We start from the raw sequence: 15,602 nt of genomic DNA, 5'->3' as shown, positions 1-15,602 counted from the left end.
CTTAGAGAAAGCCAGATTACAGACCAAGAGGTATGCGGATTCCAAGAGAAGACCAGGTCCTTCCTATACGGTCGGTGACCGAGTGTGGTTGTCATCAAAACTACTCCCTCGACACTTGCGTCCAAACAAGCTGGCTCCCCGCTACTATGGTCCATTTCCCATCAAGGAGATTATCAATCCTGTCTCATATCGAATCAAGCTACCTGACTCCTGGAAAAGAATTCATCCAGTTTTTCACACATCCCTATTGAAGCCCTACATCCAATCCTCTCGAAAATCCAGTAGACCTCCTCCTCTACTGGTTGACAACCAACTGGAATATGAGGTGTCCCGGATTTGTGACTCCAGGTATAAGCGTGGCCATCTTCAATACTTAGTGGAGTGGAAAGGATATCCTCCTAGTGAAAGGACCTGGGAACCTGTTTCAAATATCAAGGCTCCTCCGTTGCTCAGAAGATTTCACCTAATACATCCGGGCAAACCTGGAGGAAAAGGCCTTCGGAGGAGGCATGCTGTCATGAACTTCAGATCACGCCCCTTTTGGACCTCCTGGTCCTTGTCTCAACGGGGCTTACATTCCGTACTACTTCCAACATGGCCGTCCAGAGCTGAAGCCCTTGCTCGCTACATGCGCTGAACGCGGCGTGATCTATTTATAGACCACGCCTTCTGCGGCTCCGCGCGTCTCAATGCTATTGCAGAGTAGCCTCAGACGTGTGTTCGTAGCTTGTGGTATTGTTTCCTTTGTCCCAGTGCTATTACCCGCTCCTGACCCTTTCTCCCTTCCTGATTCCGAGCATTACTAGCCTATCCCAGACTCCCGGATTCCTGGACTCCGCGCTCCCGGAACTAAACGCAACCTGGAACCAGACAAGACGCGAGCAGCGATGTTCAAGACCAGGAGCGTTCGCAAGAAGGCAGCGATCGAAGACACCGGCAAACACCGGACCCAGGTGAGAAGGGGGGAACTCCTTGACAATTGCTTTATGCAATATCTGCAAAACACCCTCCAACCAGTTGCTGAAAAATCTATTGTTGGACTGCGAAGGGAACTGTGAGACTCATTCTTCGCAAGATTCGGAGTCGGTGGGGAGGACCATATTGCAGACCTGTTCTGGAACAGATTAATTGCCGGACATTCAAGCTCTCTAACAATAGCGGTAGTGAAAGTCCTTGAGTAATTTGACATTGTGACAAACAAGAAGATCCTAAAGACTTCCTAGGAAAACTGGTACCCCTAAGAAATTCACTGACAGCGGAACAACAATATGAAGGACTAATATATTTGCATCTGTATCAGTTATTGTATATAATAGGTTTGTTCTTTTTATATGATTTTATTTCTATGCGATTCCAGAACAAAATTATAAACCATGAAGAGTTTATTATCTCAATTTTGCTCTTTAGGCATAGCGCTGGATAGCTAAGCCTAGTGCCTGGAAAAGGAAGTCTGTTTCTTGTAAAAAAATAGTTCTTTCTTTTCTTTGTTTTAACATTTGGTTGTTTTAAAGTGAAATTTGAATTGGAAGTTTTGTAAAAGGTTTTCATTTAACCAAATACAAATAAAACTATATAAAATAAATAAAAGGACTCCTGCAGCTATTCTTCAGATCGTCGTTGGAGCCAAGACCCCTTCGAAGAGAAGCATCCCACTGAAGACACGTGGATCGTTGCTGCAGCGAACAAGCACTGCCTTCATCAATCATCCCGGTGAAGCCCTGCTCCTTTGCCAGATCTCCTGAAGGCCATCATCAGGGTGCCAACCGCCGGACCAGTGGGAACAAACAAACTTGACCCCTGCTTGAGGATCCAGCCACTGGGACCCTTCAGAAGTAGTGTCCCAGGACCAATCTGTGGACTGACCGGCTCCAGTCTGGGCTACCTTGTTGCATTGGTTGCCATCCCAGGTTCGCACTTGGGACTTTGCAGACCCACAACGAGTGAGACAAGAAGCCTTCACCTGCAGTTGCAGCTCTCCAGGATGAAGACCAGGACCAGTTTCTTTGCCTCTGCCATGGGGGCCGTCTTCCGTTGTCTGATCTCAGCAATCATTGCGGTCCTATGCCTACATGGTGTCAAGGAGGTCCTCCAAGGTAGTCAATATTGTGGTGATCCTTTCTTCATCATGCTAGATTCATCCAGGAACTGTCTTGTGAGAGCGGATTACCCCGAAACCCACTCAGATGGACCAAAGACACAAGGGTTTAACATGCGCAAAGCCCTACCCCCAACCTCTCCCTGCCTGGTCGTGATCGGTTCTGGCCAACGATTTCCCCCTGGCTTCTGATAAGGTAATGGGATTTGGAGAGGACTTCCGAAGAACCTTTACTATTTGAGAAACGTACACCTTCATGTTACCGTTCCCAACACTTATTCAGCTTTTTTAAAAACACTCCTAGCTCCCTGCAAAAGGTTAACTTTGGGACCGACACTCAAAGCAATAGGCCCCATCTCCTTTAGCAAGAGATGGACTTTTTAAGTATAGGTCCATATTTTCAGTACTAGTTTTACTACTCATTAAATTACTTATCTGTTCTCGAACTGGTTTTTATACTTGCCTTTGTGTTCTTCACATGCCTTACCATATTACAGTGTTCTATCAAACTGATCTAACTATAAAAGAAAAGTAAAGTGTTGGTGCTCTTTAGCCAGGGCACTTCTAAAGTGAATGCCCATATGTTGATAGTATATGCTAGTTTACATAGCTCTGATTTTAATTATTAAGAGTTTGTTCAAGGCCTAATATATAGAAATGTATTTTTATACATTCTGCCTAACTTTTATTAGTAAAAGTGCTCTTTTTAAATAAAAAAAACAGAACCCTTCACCACTCTCACATTCCACTAAGTCTATACCTTACTGCGCAGTTGCACTACATTGATCGAGTTTGGCATGACATTAGTGTCTTTTTCTGCTCACCAGAATAGGGTAACCTCTAACAAGCTGTCGACAGGGCTAATTCTGAAAATCCATATTAACACTTCTCTTCATGGAGCACCTTCTTCATGCACAATAACCTCCGATCCCACTCCCAGCCAATCAGACCTCTCCCCTATTTACTGCTCCTGTTGGTTAACTGTAATATACCTTTGTCCTGTTGTAACTTTGCAAAATGTATTAACCTTGAATGTACTGCACACAAGTACTTTTCAAAGCTAAGTTCACGCTCAAATACACAGAACAAAATAAATAGAGATCAGCCTTTTGAGAGTTGGCCAAAAAGTATTCCTATAATGGCTCCCCTCCTTGAAGACATGATTTTGTGGGAGAGATGTATTCCATAATGAAAAGGAGAATTGTGATGGGACACATGAAGGAATCAATGTATTGGTTACTCAAACAGTGTGAAGTGTAGGACATGACAGAATTAAAGTGTAACTTACTTTGGTACATTTCCTCAAACAGAATGCGGACGGTAAATTAATGTTCTCAGGATTGTGCACATGGAACTACTCAATTTTCAATAATGAAATACTGACCTCCAGCCCTTTAGCCTGCCGTAGGCGCTCCTCCTGAGACCGTTTCTTGGAGTCCATCTCATGGCTCAGAGTCTGCAGGCGCTGCGTTATGAGCTCTTTGTCCAGCTCTGCTGTCTCCTTCTCAGTCTGGCTCTCATGCAGAGCTTGTTTTAATCTTTGGACCTTTAGGAAGATAACATAAAAAAGGAACAATTACGTTCATGGCGATTCCTGGTAGTCATTGCAATCACTCCTTCAGAACTGGATGGGAATTGCCAGCTCCACAGACAAGCGTACAAATAACATCTAAAGACCCCCCCCCCCCATACGTAATCATTTTTAAATTTAGCTCTACAGATCAATCTCCTGCAGGCAGTGTCACCTCACTTTCAGGCATCGCTTGCATTTAACAGACCTTACTTACATGTAACAGTTGTTTGCAACTTGTATCTGTTTTAGAGCCATGTTATAGACTGTCATTGAATGGTTGCTTTGGAGTATTACACTTTTACAAAAGTTTAACTTTGATGTTGAAAGGGGCTAATCAGTGATTGTATCTACACGTGACATGTAAATAACTATGTATTATTATATAACTCTGTGGAGAGTGTTTCCACTGTACCCACTTATGGGTTCAATGATCTGATTGCATCTCACGAAAAGATTTAAGATGGAAATTGGCAGTGAGACTTATGTGGGATTAAGGTGTGTGATGTTCTATTTTTTCTCTCACTCACTCTCATTAGCTCACTTAAGCACACAAGAGAGAGAATTCGGAAGTTGATACAGTTTCATTGTGGGTGCCACAGCCATCTGTAACAGATATGAATACTACATCTGTCTTGCCTAGGCTGGTGTGAGCCGTATTGCTGTCATCGTGAGATACTTGCATTATTTGTGCCATCTTTGGCATCAATAGTGCTGGTGGAGAATCACAAGCACATATCCCTAACAGCATGATTGATAGTGCATTGCCCAGAGACCATGAGCACTAGGTGTTCACCTGGAAACAAAGGTGTGTCATTTTGTTTTCATTTATTGCATATAAATCTAGGTGTAGTTTTCTCCACTTAAAAAAATAATCCTTACTTTTTGGGGGATCTAACTCCTACTTGTATGCCCTTCGCATTTGGTGATTGAGCTCTTCTTCTGAGGTCAATTTTGTATGCCTAATATGTGTTATGCCACAGGGGTGACCTTTTGTACAGAACATTGCCAGCGTTTGTGTTTTTTGCGATGGGTTTTGGGAGTTTGTTGTGCCATTTTTGTTGATGTAATGCTTCTCAGTTTTACTGTATGTTCTGATAAGTATGTGTTTCCAGCAATATATGTTTGGAAACTGCCGAGTGCTATTGCCATTACCTTTAAGATTATATGTAGTGTGTTAAGGTGCAGGGGATCGCCAGAGGACTAGAAAGGCAATGATGCAGTAACAAAATAGGCTTATTGTGCTGTACACAGAGGAGGAAAAGATTAAAATCAAGGTAGGCTATGTCTGCCTAAACACCAAAGCATAAGAGATATGATCAGTGCAGGGCTTGGTCCCAAGAGTCAGGGCAGTCTCTGATAGGGTCTCCATGCTTCATAAAAGTTCAGAATGTGTGTATGAAAACAAAATCACTGGCAGTAGCAATAATAGTTTACTGCACATAAGGGTTGTTTGTCGCAGAGAATGAAAAAGAAGGGGGTCAGATAAGCATCTCTCTTTCTGCCGGTCTCAAGTGGATTTTCAGGCTACCAGTATAGCCCTGCCCAAGGGAATTCTCTCGTCACAGTTCCTCTGAATCAATGTCTTGTGAGCCTTTCACAGGATTGGATTTCCCCCTGTATTCTTCATACTTGGCTAGACCATTGGGACTCCTACTGGTCTCAGGTACCCAAAGGAGCCTCCGAGTTGTGTGATGAATCCTGCAGAGTCCTCACAAAAACCCTGCCTAAAGTCTCCTCCACTGAAACTTGAGGAGAACCATCTACAGTTCCGGAAGCACCACAGCACCTTCCTCTTTGCTTCCACTTTCTCTCCTCTCCCCTGCTGATCTGTTCTGCTTCAGCATTGAGCACCTGGTTACCCTCTGATTTCAGGCCCAGGTACTTGCCCACCTTACCACACACCTGCACTGCCTCCTGGCAACCCTTGCACTTGGGTCTGTATCTGTAACCCTACAGTACCCCCTTTTTTAGCACTTATCAGACACCCCCTGTCTGTGCCTTAAACCTAGCACTTGCCACTTGCTGGCTGCACTACCACTTGTTTTATTCGTTTGTTTCAGCACTTTCCATTTCTCCCCTCCCCTCTGCACTTTCCCCTATTCCTCTCTCCTGCACTTGCACGTTCTCAATGTCACTGGGACTAGTAAGATCGTTATTTTTGTTCTCCCTTGTTCCCCTCCCTTGCCTCGACGCGCTCTGAAACACTTGTGTATGAGCGCGATACAAATAAAATATCAATATGTGGCCAGGGAAAGGCAGACGCTTCCCGATCCAGGGGGTGGTATTAGCCGGGTGGATCACCGGGGAGGAGAAGGGCCACAAGGGAACAGGATGACTTTGTGGGACGAGACACAGTATTTGTCCTTCTCTTCCTTGAGGATGTCCTTAATAGCGGAATATGTGGCTTGTGTTAGATAAGATTTTCATATCAATGATAAATCTTCCTGACCTGTGTCAACCCAAGAACTTTTGCTGGACTGGTAGATTAATTTTCCCTCGCCTGATTGAGTGGGAATCTTTTTCCAAACACAGTCCTTTACTCTTTTTATGGGTGTCATTTTTAATAATCGCCATAGTGCCTTTTTAATGTTATCTTCTTTGACAACTTTTCGGAAATAAGTGCCTATTGTTGCTGGGTTGCACTAGGGGCTCCCCTTTACACTTTCTCTGGCTAACCTTGTGGCTAACCTTGTGAGAACTACTGTTCCCAAGGGTAGAAAGGATCTCCGGATCCCTTTAACATTTTGTTAAGCGAGGCCAACACCCCCCCACTTTATGTGGCGTGCTGGGGAGATACAGAGTATCCCCTTTCCCATTTTAAATTTAACATTTATGTTACAAGGACAAACTTACCTTTAATGGCGGGTGGAAGAAAACCTTATTATTAATTCGGTGCACCTTTACCGCATGCTGTTTGCAAAGCCCCGTTAAAAAGGCACCCATGGGTGCTCATTTTACCAAAATGGCCACAGTCTTATTTGTTAGCCATTTTAGCATTTCTTGTTCTTTCTTGTTGCTCCCCCCGACATCCAGGGCGTGAAATTCGTTTGTGTTAACTTTATCTTCGGCAGGAATCCTGTGGATTCCCCGCCCAGGCTCCAGAGTCTCTGAAGGCAGGACGCAAGGGAGCAGTCCAAAACTCTACAGCCTTTTGTCTTCCAGCCTGACTGTGACAATCCAGTTCAAACTGGAAGGCTAGGTGTTCTAAAAGGACTGCCAACCCCGCAAGTTTGAATGTTGCACGGGGAGTTTGATTGGCTGGGTTCCTGCATAAAAGTCTGATCCTGGAAGCTGAAGAGGTAGTCGACCACTGGAACTAAAACTGAAGAGGAAGATTAACAATTTGCGGCTGAAACTATTTCCAGCAACCGGAGAGCCTGCTGGTTACACTTCCTTCCAATCAGCCTGGGGTCTCCAAAAACGACAGCCCTAACCCAGAGCCTGGTGAGCCCACCAGACTCAAGACCTGCATTTTGAGCCATCCCACGTCGTGCTGCGACCTTGCGGGCTGCAATACACCAATACGCTGGGACCTCAAGCCATTGTGCGGTGCACAGTCTTTCGAATCTCACTGAAACTTTGTGGGCATCCTGCTGGACCTCAGAGATGTCAATCGAGTCTTAAAAGTCCCCTCACCAGAGTGGTGGACCTTGTAAACGACGAGAATCCGCCAGCGATAGATATTCTGTCTTTCTGTGCTCCTGAAAAAGGTGCCAAATCCACACAGGCGCATCCAGCCGCGAGGAAAACCTTACCTAGAGCCTTCTCTGTGGTCCTTGCTGTAAAAGTCCTTCCAGTGTTCTGTCTTCTTGATGAAGGAATCCAACTAACAGGTTTTTGGCTGCATATCCTTAAGTGTTCCTGCTGCAACCCTTCTTCTGTGCGGAGATACTGTGCTGGCTGGGGTATTTTACCTACCGTAAGCCATTGTGATTTCTGTATAGTTTTGGGGTGTTTTCTGTGCTTGGGAGGCCACTCATCCAGTTCACCCAGAGACACTGAGGAATCCTCCCTGGACCCTCAACTAACTTTAAAGTGAAATGCTTACTTGTTTGAACAGTCTTCCTCTGGAACTCTGACTTTGCCTGCAACTGAACCCTATCTCACCCTGCCTTCAGCTGGCACGTAGACCACTAGAGTCCTTCTACTGCCTCTAAGTGAACTCAAGCTATAGAATAAGGGAAGGACAGGATAAGAAAGGAGTTCTGCCTTGAAAAGAATAACAGGATAAGAAAAGAGTTCTGCCTTGAAAAGAATAACAGGTTAAGAATAAAGAATAAGAATAAAGAATAAAGTTACTTACTTGTAAAAGGAGTTGGTTGGTAACTGTAACTGAGAGTCAACAGACAAAAAGGTTCTTACTTACCTTGAACGTGCGTTGCACTATTTTGAAAAGTATATATAAGGTTAAGTTACTCACCTGTGAATTGGTTGTGCCTCTTCACCAAAATTAATGCTGTTGGTTTCATCTTCCTATTCCCATTAGGATAAATATACGAGTGTCCCCAATTGGATCTGGCTTCCCCCGACTTGTTGTTATTCTGTTCAGAATAAGTCTGCCTTAGCTTATACTTACCTCTTAAGTTGATGATAGCTCTTTTAAAGAGTATATAGGATGTACTTGCCTTGTGCTAGTTGTGTACCATCCTAAAACAAGTTAAATAGTTATTGCTTATCTCAAACTGTGTTCCACTGATATTAAAAAGCAGCTGTAATAGTTATGTGGGGAGGTCAAAGAGGCAATGGAGATAAAAGACAACCCCATTCTAACTTTCAGACCCAGCCCCCAAAAGGTTATACCAGCAGGACAAAACAAAACTACATGTCCCATAAACCACCACGAGAAATGGAGACAAGGTGGGGGGGAAAGACAAAATGAACAAAGGGAAGCGGTATAGGTACAGCCTGTCATGCGGTACAGTGACCGATACACCCATAGCAGTACAGGTGGAGCGGGGTGGAGGGGTGAAGGCAAACTGGCTGCAGGTGTGGGAAGTGGGCAGGAAAGGCGGGTGAAAGCTGAAGGGAGGGGAGGAGCAGAGCATGAGTTAAAAGAAGCCCTGGGAAACTCATCAGGTGTCTCTCATTACAGGAGCAGCACTGGCCGGAGACCACAGAGGAGGGAGGAATCCCCAGGTGATGTACATTGGGCGTACTAGGACGCTGAAGGAGCGGCATCGCAGAGACCCTTATCAAGAGGCAGACTCTCCGCCAGGAAAAGCATGGGGAGCGGCAGCGCAGGGAAACACAACCGAGGAGGATTCACTGACAAGGAAAATGTGGGCGTAAGCCATTTTCAAAGGACAGTGTTTCCGTGGGTTTACCATCTGTTTGTTTTTTTTAAATCCAATTTGGACAGCTGGTGAAGGAACGGAAAGCTAGTGTCCGAGGAAAAGGAATTTATGTGACCTGATTATTTTTCTTTCAAAGAAGAGCGAAGGATAAGAGGACATTCATACGAACTCTAAATTGATTCACACTTTGCCGCGCAAGCCTGCTGATCCCCATTTAAGCATGTTTTGTTGTTTATACTGAGGGGCTGGTGGAAAGGTTAGCACAGCAATAAATCTTAACTTGTTAACCCTGCATTCCGACTACAGTCTACTACTTTAGAAGTATGTTACAACATTAGGTTTTACCTGCCTAGAGTAACTGTGTGCCATTCCTGAAAAGTGTTCCTTTAGGTGTAGCTGACCTTGGGTTGCCTGGGACATCCAGAATGAGTGTAAAGAGTTCTTGCTTCTCTTAGACCGTGTTCCACTGAGCTGAAAAGCAAGTGTAATTTTATATTACACCAAAAAGGTCTTACTCACCTAGTATAACTTATCACAAAAGTAGTAGATGTACATACTGTTCCTTAAACCTGTGGTCCACTATTCAGAAAAGTATATTTGCAAGTTGGTTGACTATGCGATTTCCTTGTTGAGTGTCACTGCATAACTCACAGGGGGACCCTTGTATTACTAAAAGTAATCAAAGTAATCTATGGTCTTACCACCGTACAAATACGGTTAGGTGTTCTAAATAAGGTGTGTGCTTTGATCAGTGTATTTAAAGAATAGTGTTGTGTTTTTATAATGTGTTTATATGCTTTATGAAAGTACTTACTTACCCAAGAATCTCTTGGTCTGCTTGTATATAAAATAAACCCTTTATTTTTACAATACATAATGTGTCAGTGTTTCTTTGGGCCATATGTATAATACAATTTCTTTGTAATGATTCTTCTCCATTCTCTCCCTCCTAAGATACGCCTGGCTGCTCCATCTACGCTACCCTGTACTCAGGTCGTACATCCTTATACTAAGAGTGGAATCTTGCACTGTCTCAATTGAATGGTTTTACTAAGCACTTAGTTGGACTTAAAAAACGGTCCTAACAGCTTGGTGTCAGCAAGAACCTTTACTCTCTCAATCTGAGTTTCGTACTGGGGGTGAAGACAATGATAATCAGTCAGGTACACAAGTTAAGACAAATCCTTAAGGTTACTGACATTTATAGAAATGAAAGATCTCACGAGTCCCAGAGAAATAAGGAAGGGAAGTATTTTAAGTGTTACCAATTTCAACCCTGAGAAACCCAATTTTTCAGTAAAAGCACTTATTTCACGCAATTCTTATAGTACTCCTTTGAGAAATATGTAACAAACTTAGTGATCCTAATTTCACTGAAAAGCCTGAATTCTATGTTGGGGAATTCAAGTCCCATAATTCCCAAAGTACTGGGACTAGCAAGACGACTGCAGAGGCACAGGACTGCAAGTTGCACTCAATTAAGGAAAATGACCCATACCTGAGGAGGACTAGGAGGCATAACAAGCCCCCTCAGGTGCAGCCCGGGGGAAATAGCAGTAGTAGAGGGTGGAGTACCTTTTCCAACTCCACGAGGCAGCAGAAGTAGAATGAAGATGTGAGCAGGGACACCGGGGCCACAGCAGTGTGTAATTCGAATGCCGGTCCTGAGACGGTCTCCCAGGCTTGAGTGTATAGCTGCAGAGGTCACACAGCAGAGTGTGTACCTTTCTGCAGCTTTTCCCACTGTCAGATGAGCATTGGTGGTAGACAAGCTCTGAGTAGCTGCCGAAGTCAGGAGAGGTCTGAAATTGACAGAAGTGGGCTGCGGGGAAACCGTGAAGAGGTGGTGGCCGGGCGGTGCAGGGAAATCGAAGCAGCAGACCTGAAGGCAACGTGGTGAGCACACATGTACGCCAGACACAGCGAGTTCACAGTAACATTGTGACCCCGGAGTACCCCCGTATCTGCCCACTGGCCCAATCCAGGGATCTTGGCGTCATAATTGAGATTAACAAAGTAGCATTGCAGAGAAGAACAAGTTACTTACCAACTGGTAACATTCTTTCGATTGGATGTTCCTCCAACGTATTCCTCATCTTAGATGTATTCCATCCAGCTTTGCTGCTCTTCGGAATTTTTTTTGGCAGAGGACGCTGTGCGTCGGTGTCATCGAGTCGATGGTCCCTCGAAGGCCTCCGTCGAGGGTGACGTCATCGGCTGTATAAGTAACCCGTGCGGCGCCCGTTGGCCTCAGTTCTGTTTTTCCCCCTTTTTTTGCTTGTGATCTTGTACTGTGTAGATTGTGCCGGCAGACCGGTATCAGCCTTGCGAGATTTGAGATAGCAATAACCCGGAAAAATATACAGAGGGGTAGGTTGGGAGGGCAATGAGGAATACGTTGGAGGAACATCCCATCGAAAGAATATTACCAGTTGGTAAGTAACTTGTTCTTCGAGTGGATTGTGTCCTCCAACATATTCCTCATCTTAGATAGACTCCCAAAGCAGTATTTTGTTACTTTCTCTGGAGGAGGGGTCAGTTTTATTTTTTTAATCAATGCCTTTAGATGGCGGAATAAAGCACTGCTTTTCCAAAAGTCAGCTCCCTAGACTGGGAAGCATCCAGGCTATAGAATTTTGAGAAGGTGTGAAGTGAAGACCAAGTTGCTGCTTCGCAAATGGATCCTATTGGGACACCTCTTTGAAGGGCTGTGGAAGAGGCGATGCCTCTGGTGGAATGAGCCCTCAACCCTTCTGGTGGGTCTTTTTATGCTACTCTGTAGCATTCTGAAATGCAAAGTACAATCCAGCGTGAAATTCTTTGTTTTGTTACCGACTGACCCAGTTTCCTTCCTGTGTAGCCTATAAACAACTGGTTGTCCACTCTAAGCTTATACAGTCTAGAGATGTAAAATGCTTAAAGCTCTTTTTGGATCCAGTCTGTGTAATCTTTCTTCCTCCTTAGAAGGATGAGGTGGAGGATAGAATGAGGGGAAAACAATTTTCTGACTTAAATGAAAATCAGATATTACTTTGTGTAAAAATGATGGTTTAACCTTCAATACAACCCTGTCCTTATGGAACACAGTATAGGGTGGCCCAGAAGACAGTGCCTGCAATTCGCTCACTCTTCTTGCCGATGTTATAGCAACTAAAAAGGCAGTTTTCCATGTTAGTAATCTTAATGGACACGTGTGCAAAGGCTCAAAAGGGGCAGACATTAAGAATTTTAGGACTAAATTTAGATCCCAAATCGGTACTTGAAATGGGTGAGGAGGAAACACATTAGAGAGACCTTTTAAGAATTGTGTTATCAAAGGAATTTTGAAGTAGGAGCATTCTTCCGATGAGCGCTTGAAAATGGAAAGCGCTGCAAGGTAACCTTTTATCGTTCCGATATTCAGACCTCTATGTGCTAGGGTCAGAAGGAAAGATAGTACTTCCGGAATAGAAAATAGAAAAGGATCGAAATTCTTTTCCCTGCACCAGTTGCAAAACTTTTTTAAAACGGCAACGGTATAGAGACTTTGTTGCTGGCCTTCTTGCCGAACGCAACACCTCCATATCATCTGGAAGGTTCCAATCCCTGTATCTCAACCTTTCAGATACCAAGCATGAAGGTTGAGTGTTCTGACCTCTGGGTGGAGAACCTGACCTTCCATTTGAGAGAGAAGGTTCTCTCTCTGAGGAAGACGTACTGGAGGACAGATGGACATATCTAGAAGGTCCGGCTATCACGTTCTCCTGGCCCAATCAGGGGCAATTAGGATCATGTGGTTCCCGAAGCGTCTCAGCCTCCTGATGACCTGAGGAATGACAGGAATCGGAGGGAACGCGTACAATAGTGGGAAATTCCAATCCACCACGAACGCGTCCCCCAGGGCTCCTCTTGGGGGAAATTCCCTTGAGCAATACCTTTCGCATTTTCGGCTGGTACTGGTTGCGAATAGGTCTACCTGAGGGGTTCCCCAAAGGGCGAAGATCTCTTGAATGACTTCCTGAGCCAGTTCCCATTCGTGGGATACCGTGCTCTGCCTGCTCAGAGCATCTGCCGTCATATTCTCTTCCCCGGCTAGATGAAGTGCCGTTAAAGAGATTCCCTCCTGAATCGCCTAATACCAGAGCTGCATTGCCTCTCTGCACAGGGGTAATGACCCCACACCTCCTCTTTTGTTTAGGTAGTGCATGGCCACTGTGTTGTCCGTCATTATCAGGACATTCTTTCCCCTGACAGATGGCAGGAAGGCCTTCAGCGCTAGTCTGATTGCCCTCAGCTCTAAAAGGTTGATATGTAGTTTGGACTCCGATGGAGACCAACGACCGTTGATTGTCAAATCGTTGGCATGAGCTCCCCACCCCAGGAGTGAGGCGTCCGTCACTACTGTGATCTCCGGCCATGGTTGCCAAAAAGGTTCTCCTATTAGGATGTTCTCTGTACAGGTCCACCATAGAAGGTCTTGTCTGACCTTGTTCGGAATCTGAAGAAGATCCGTCATTTGACCCGAGAACTGGGACCACTGAGTCTTTAGGGCCCATTGAAGGGATCTCATCCTCAAGCGTGCCTCTGGCACCAGAAAGATGCAGGATGCCATGAGGCCGAGCAACCTTAAAAAGTCGTAAGCCTGGAGATTTTGGGCATTTTGGAAACCATCTGAAGAATGTCTTGAGCCCTCGTCTTGGGAGGCGAGCTCTTTCCCAAGGATGTGTCTAGTACAGCTCCTATGTACTGAAGCTGTTGGGAAGGTGTCATTTTAGACTTCTTGAAATTGAGGGAGAAGCCCAGATGGTGGAGGAAGTGGCAGGTGACTTTCAGATGATCCGGTGCTTGCTCAGCAGAGCGCACTCTGATCAACCAATCGCCCAGGTAGGGGTAGACATGAATCCCCCATCTCCTGAGGTGTGCTGCCACCACTACCATTAACTTGGTGAAGACCCTCGGGGCGGAGGTCAACCCGAATGGCAGGACTCGAAACTGATGGTGTGAGTCGCCAACTACGAACCTCAGGTATTTTCTGTGTTTGAGATGAATCGGCACATGAAAATAAGCATCCTGGAGGTCCAATGACACCAACCAGTCCTCGAGTTGAAGGGCCTGAAGGATCTGAGAAAGGGTAACCATCTTGAATTTGTCTTTTCTGAGGAACTTGTTCAGGTTTAAGACCAAGATGGGTCTCAGTCCTCCGTCCTTTTTGGGGATCAAAAAATACGGGGAGTACCATCCCTTGTTCCTCTCCGCTGAGGGTACTGGTTCTATAGCACCTTTCTCCAGCAGGGTTAGAACTTTCTGCTGTAGGAGCGGGTTTGAAACTTTCAACGGGTGTCTCCCTGGTGGATTGCTTTGAGGTTGCTTTAAAAAAGGAAGGCAGTAGCCTTGGGCTATTATTTCTAGAGCCCAAACATCTGATGTAATGGCTCGCCATTCTTGCAGATGCTGCAACAACCTGCCTCCTACAGGTGTTTTGTGGTGCAAGTCTTCAAAGTGGTTTTGTGGCGGATGTTGCAGCCGCTGATGGCAAAGAGGCTGCAGCTGGAGCTGGCTTAGCACGTTTTCCTTGTCCACCATGAGTGGCCTTTCTTTGGCCCCTTTGACTGGCCATTCCTCTCGTCCCCTTCATGATTGCCCTTGCGCACGAAAAGGCTGAGGTTTCCTAATAGCAGCTCCTAAAGATTTGGCCGCTGCTTTTGAGGTCTGCAACCTCTCAAGGCTCTAGTCAGCCTTGTTGCCAAAAAGGTTAAACCCGTCAAAAGGCATGTTCAGAAGGCAGTTCTGTAAGTCCGGTGCAAAACCCGACTTCCGTAACCACTCAAAACTGCGCATTACCGTGCTAGTGCCTATGGACCGGCTTACACTATCCGCAGTGTCCAATCCAGATTGAAGGGATTCCTGCATGGCCTCCTTTCCATCTCTAACGATGGCTAGGAAACCTTCCCTTTCTTCCCCTTCTGGTATGTCCCCTTCTGCGATGCACGCCCACAGAGTGTACGAAAATTTTGCCAAGGCACATGTGGAGTTGGCAGATTTTAATGCCATGCTCCCGGCTGAAAATACCTTCCGTGCCCAACCATCCACACGCTTATCGTCCCTGTCTGGAAGGATAGACGGGTACGCAAGTTTGTTGGAAGCTGTGGCTGCCTGTATGACCAGACTCTCGGGAGTTGGATGCTTTGACAGATAGCCGGGGTCGCTTCTGGCTGGGCGGTATTTTGATGCAAGGGACTTATTTACTGAGGAATAGAATCCGGAGTTTCCCAATTCTTGGCCACCCTGTTTTGTAAGGCTACATGAAAAAGGTAGTACTGGGTCTTCAGTGGGACCATGGTCCAATGTCTGTTAAGTTGTCTTGGACGAATTGGGCTGGTGGTCTAGCCCATCCCAAGTAATCTACCACCTTGGTCATTAACTGACGGTAAGATGGACTGGCATGCTCTCCTGGATCTGGTCTACCAAAGTAATTCTCAGGAGAAGTGTCAATGCCACTTGCATTATGTAAAGACACCACCAAATCCCTCATTCTGCTTTCCTCTGAGAGTAAGCATTCTGGGACATTTGGGGTGCCATATTCCGATCCAAAAGGTACATTTTCCTCCTCGGATCTCTCCTCTTCCTCAAAAATTGAGGTCAAGGATTTGAAAAACTCCTT

The 15,602-nt window shown here is 45.3% G+C and overlaps 1 protein-coding gene across 3 annotated transcripts in view; it reads right to left on the bottom strand.

Annotated features, from left to right (window-relative positions):
• CGN (cingulin) overlaps positions 1 to 15,602 on the bottom strand; it is a 2,193,661-nt gene that overhangs the window by 632,124 nt on the left and 1,545,935 nt on the right. For all 3 annotated transcript variants that reach the window (XM_069650469.1, XM_069650484.1, XM_069650476.1), the window contains exon 15: positions 3,480 to 3,641. In XM_069650469.1, the coding sequence (XP_069506570.1) occupies positions 3,480 to 3,641 (162 nt within the window). The remainder of the gene's footprint in view (positions 1 to 3,479; positions 3,642 to 15,602) is intronic.

Source organism: Ambystoma mexicanum, chromosome 1p, assembly GCF_040938575.1.
Source record: "Ambystoma mexicanum isolate Mex_15411 chromosome 1p, UKY_AmexF1_1, whole genome shotgun sequence".
Classification (NCBI taxonomy): domain Eukaryota; kingdom Metazoa; phylum Chordata; class Amphibia; order Caudata; family Ambystomatidae; genus Ambystoma; species Ambystoma mexicanum.
This window is presented reverse-complemented; position numbering and strand designations above follow the sequence as displayed.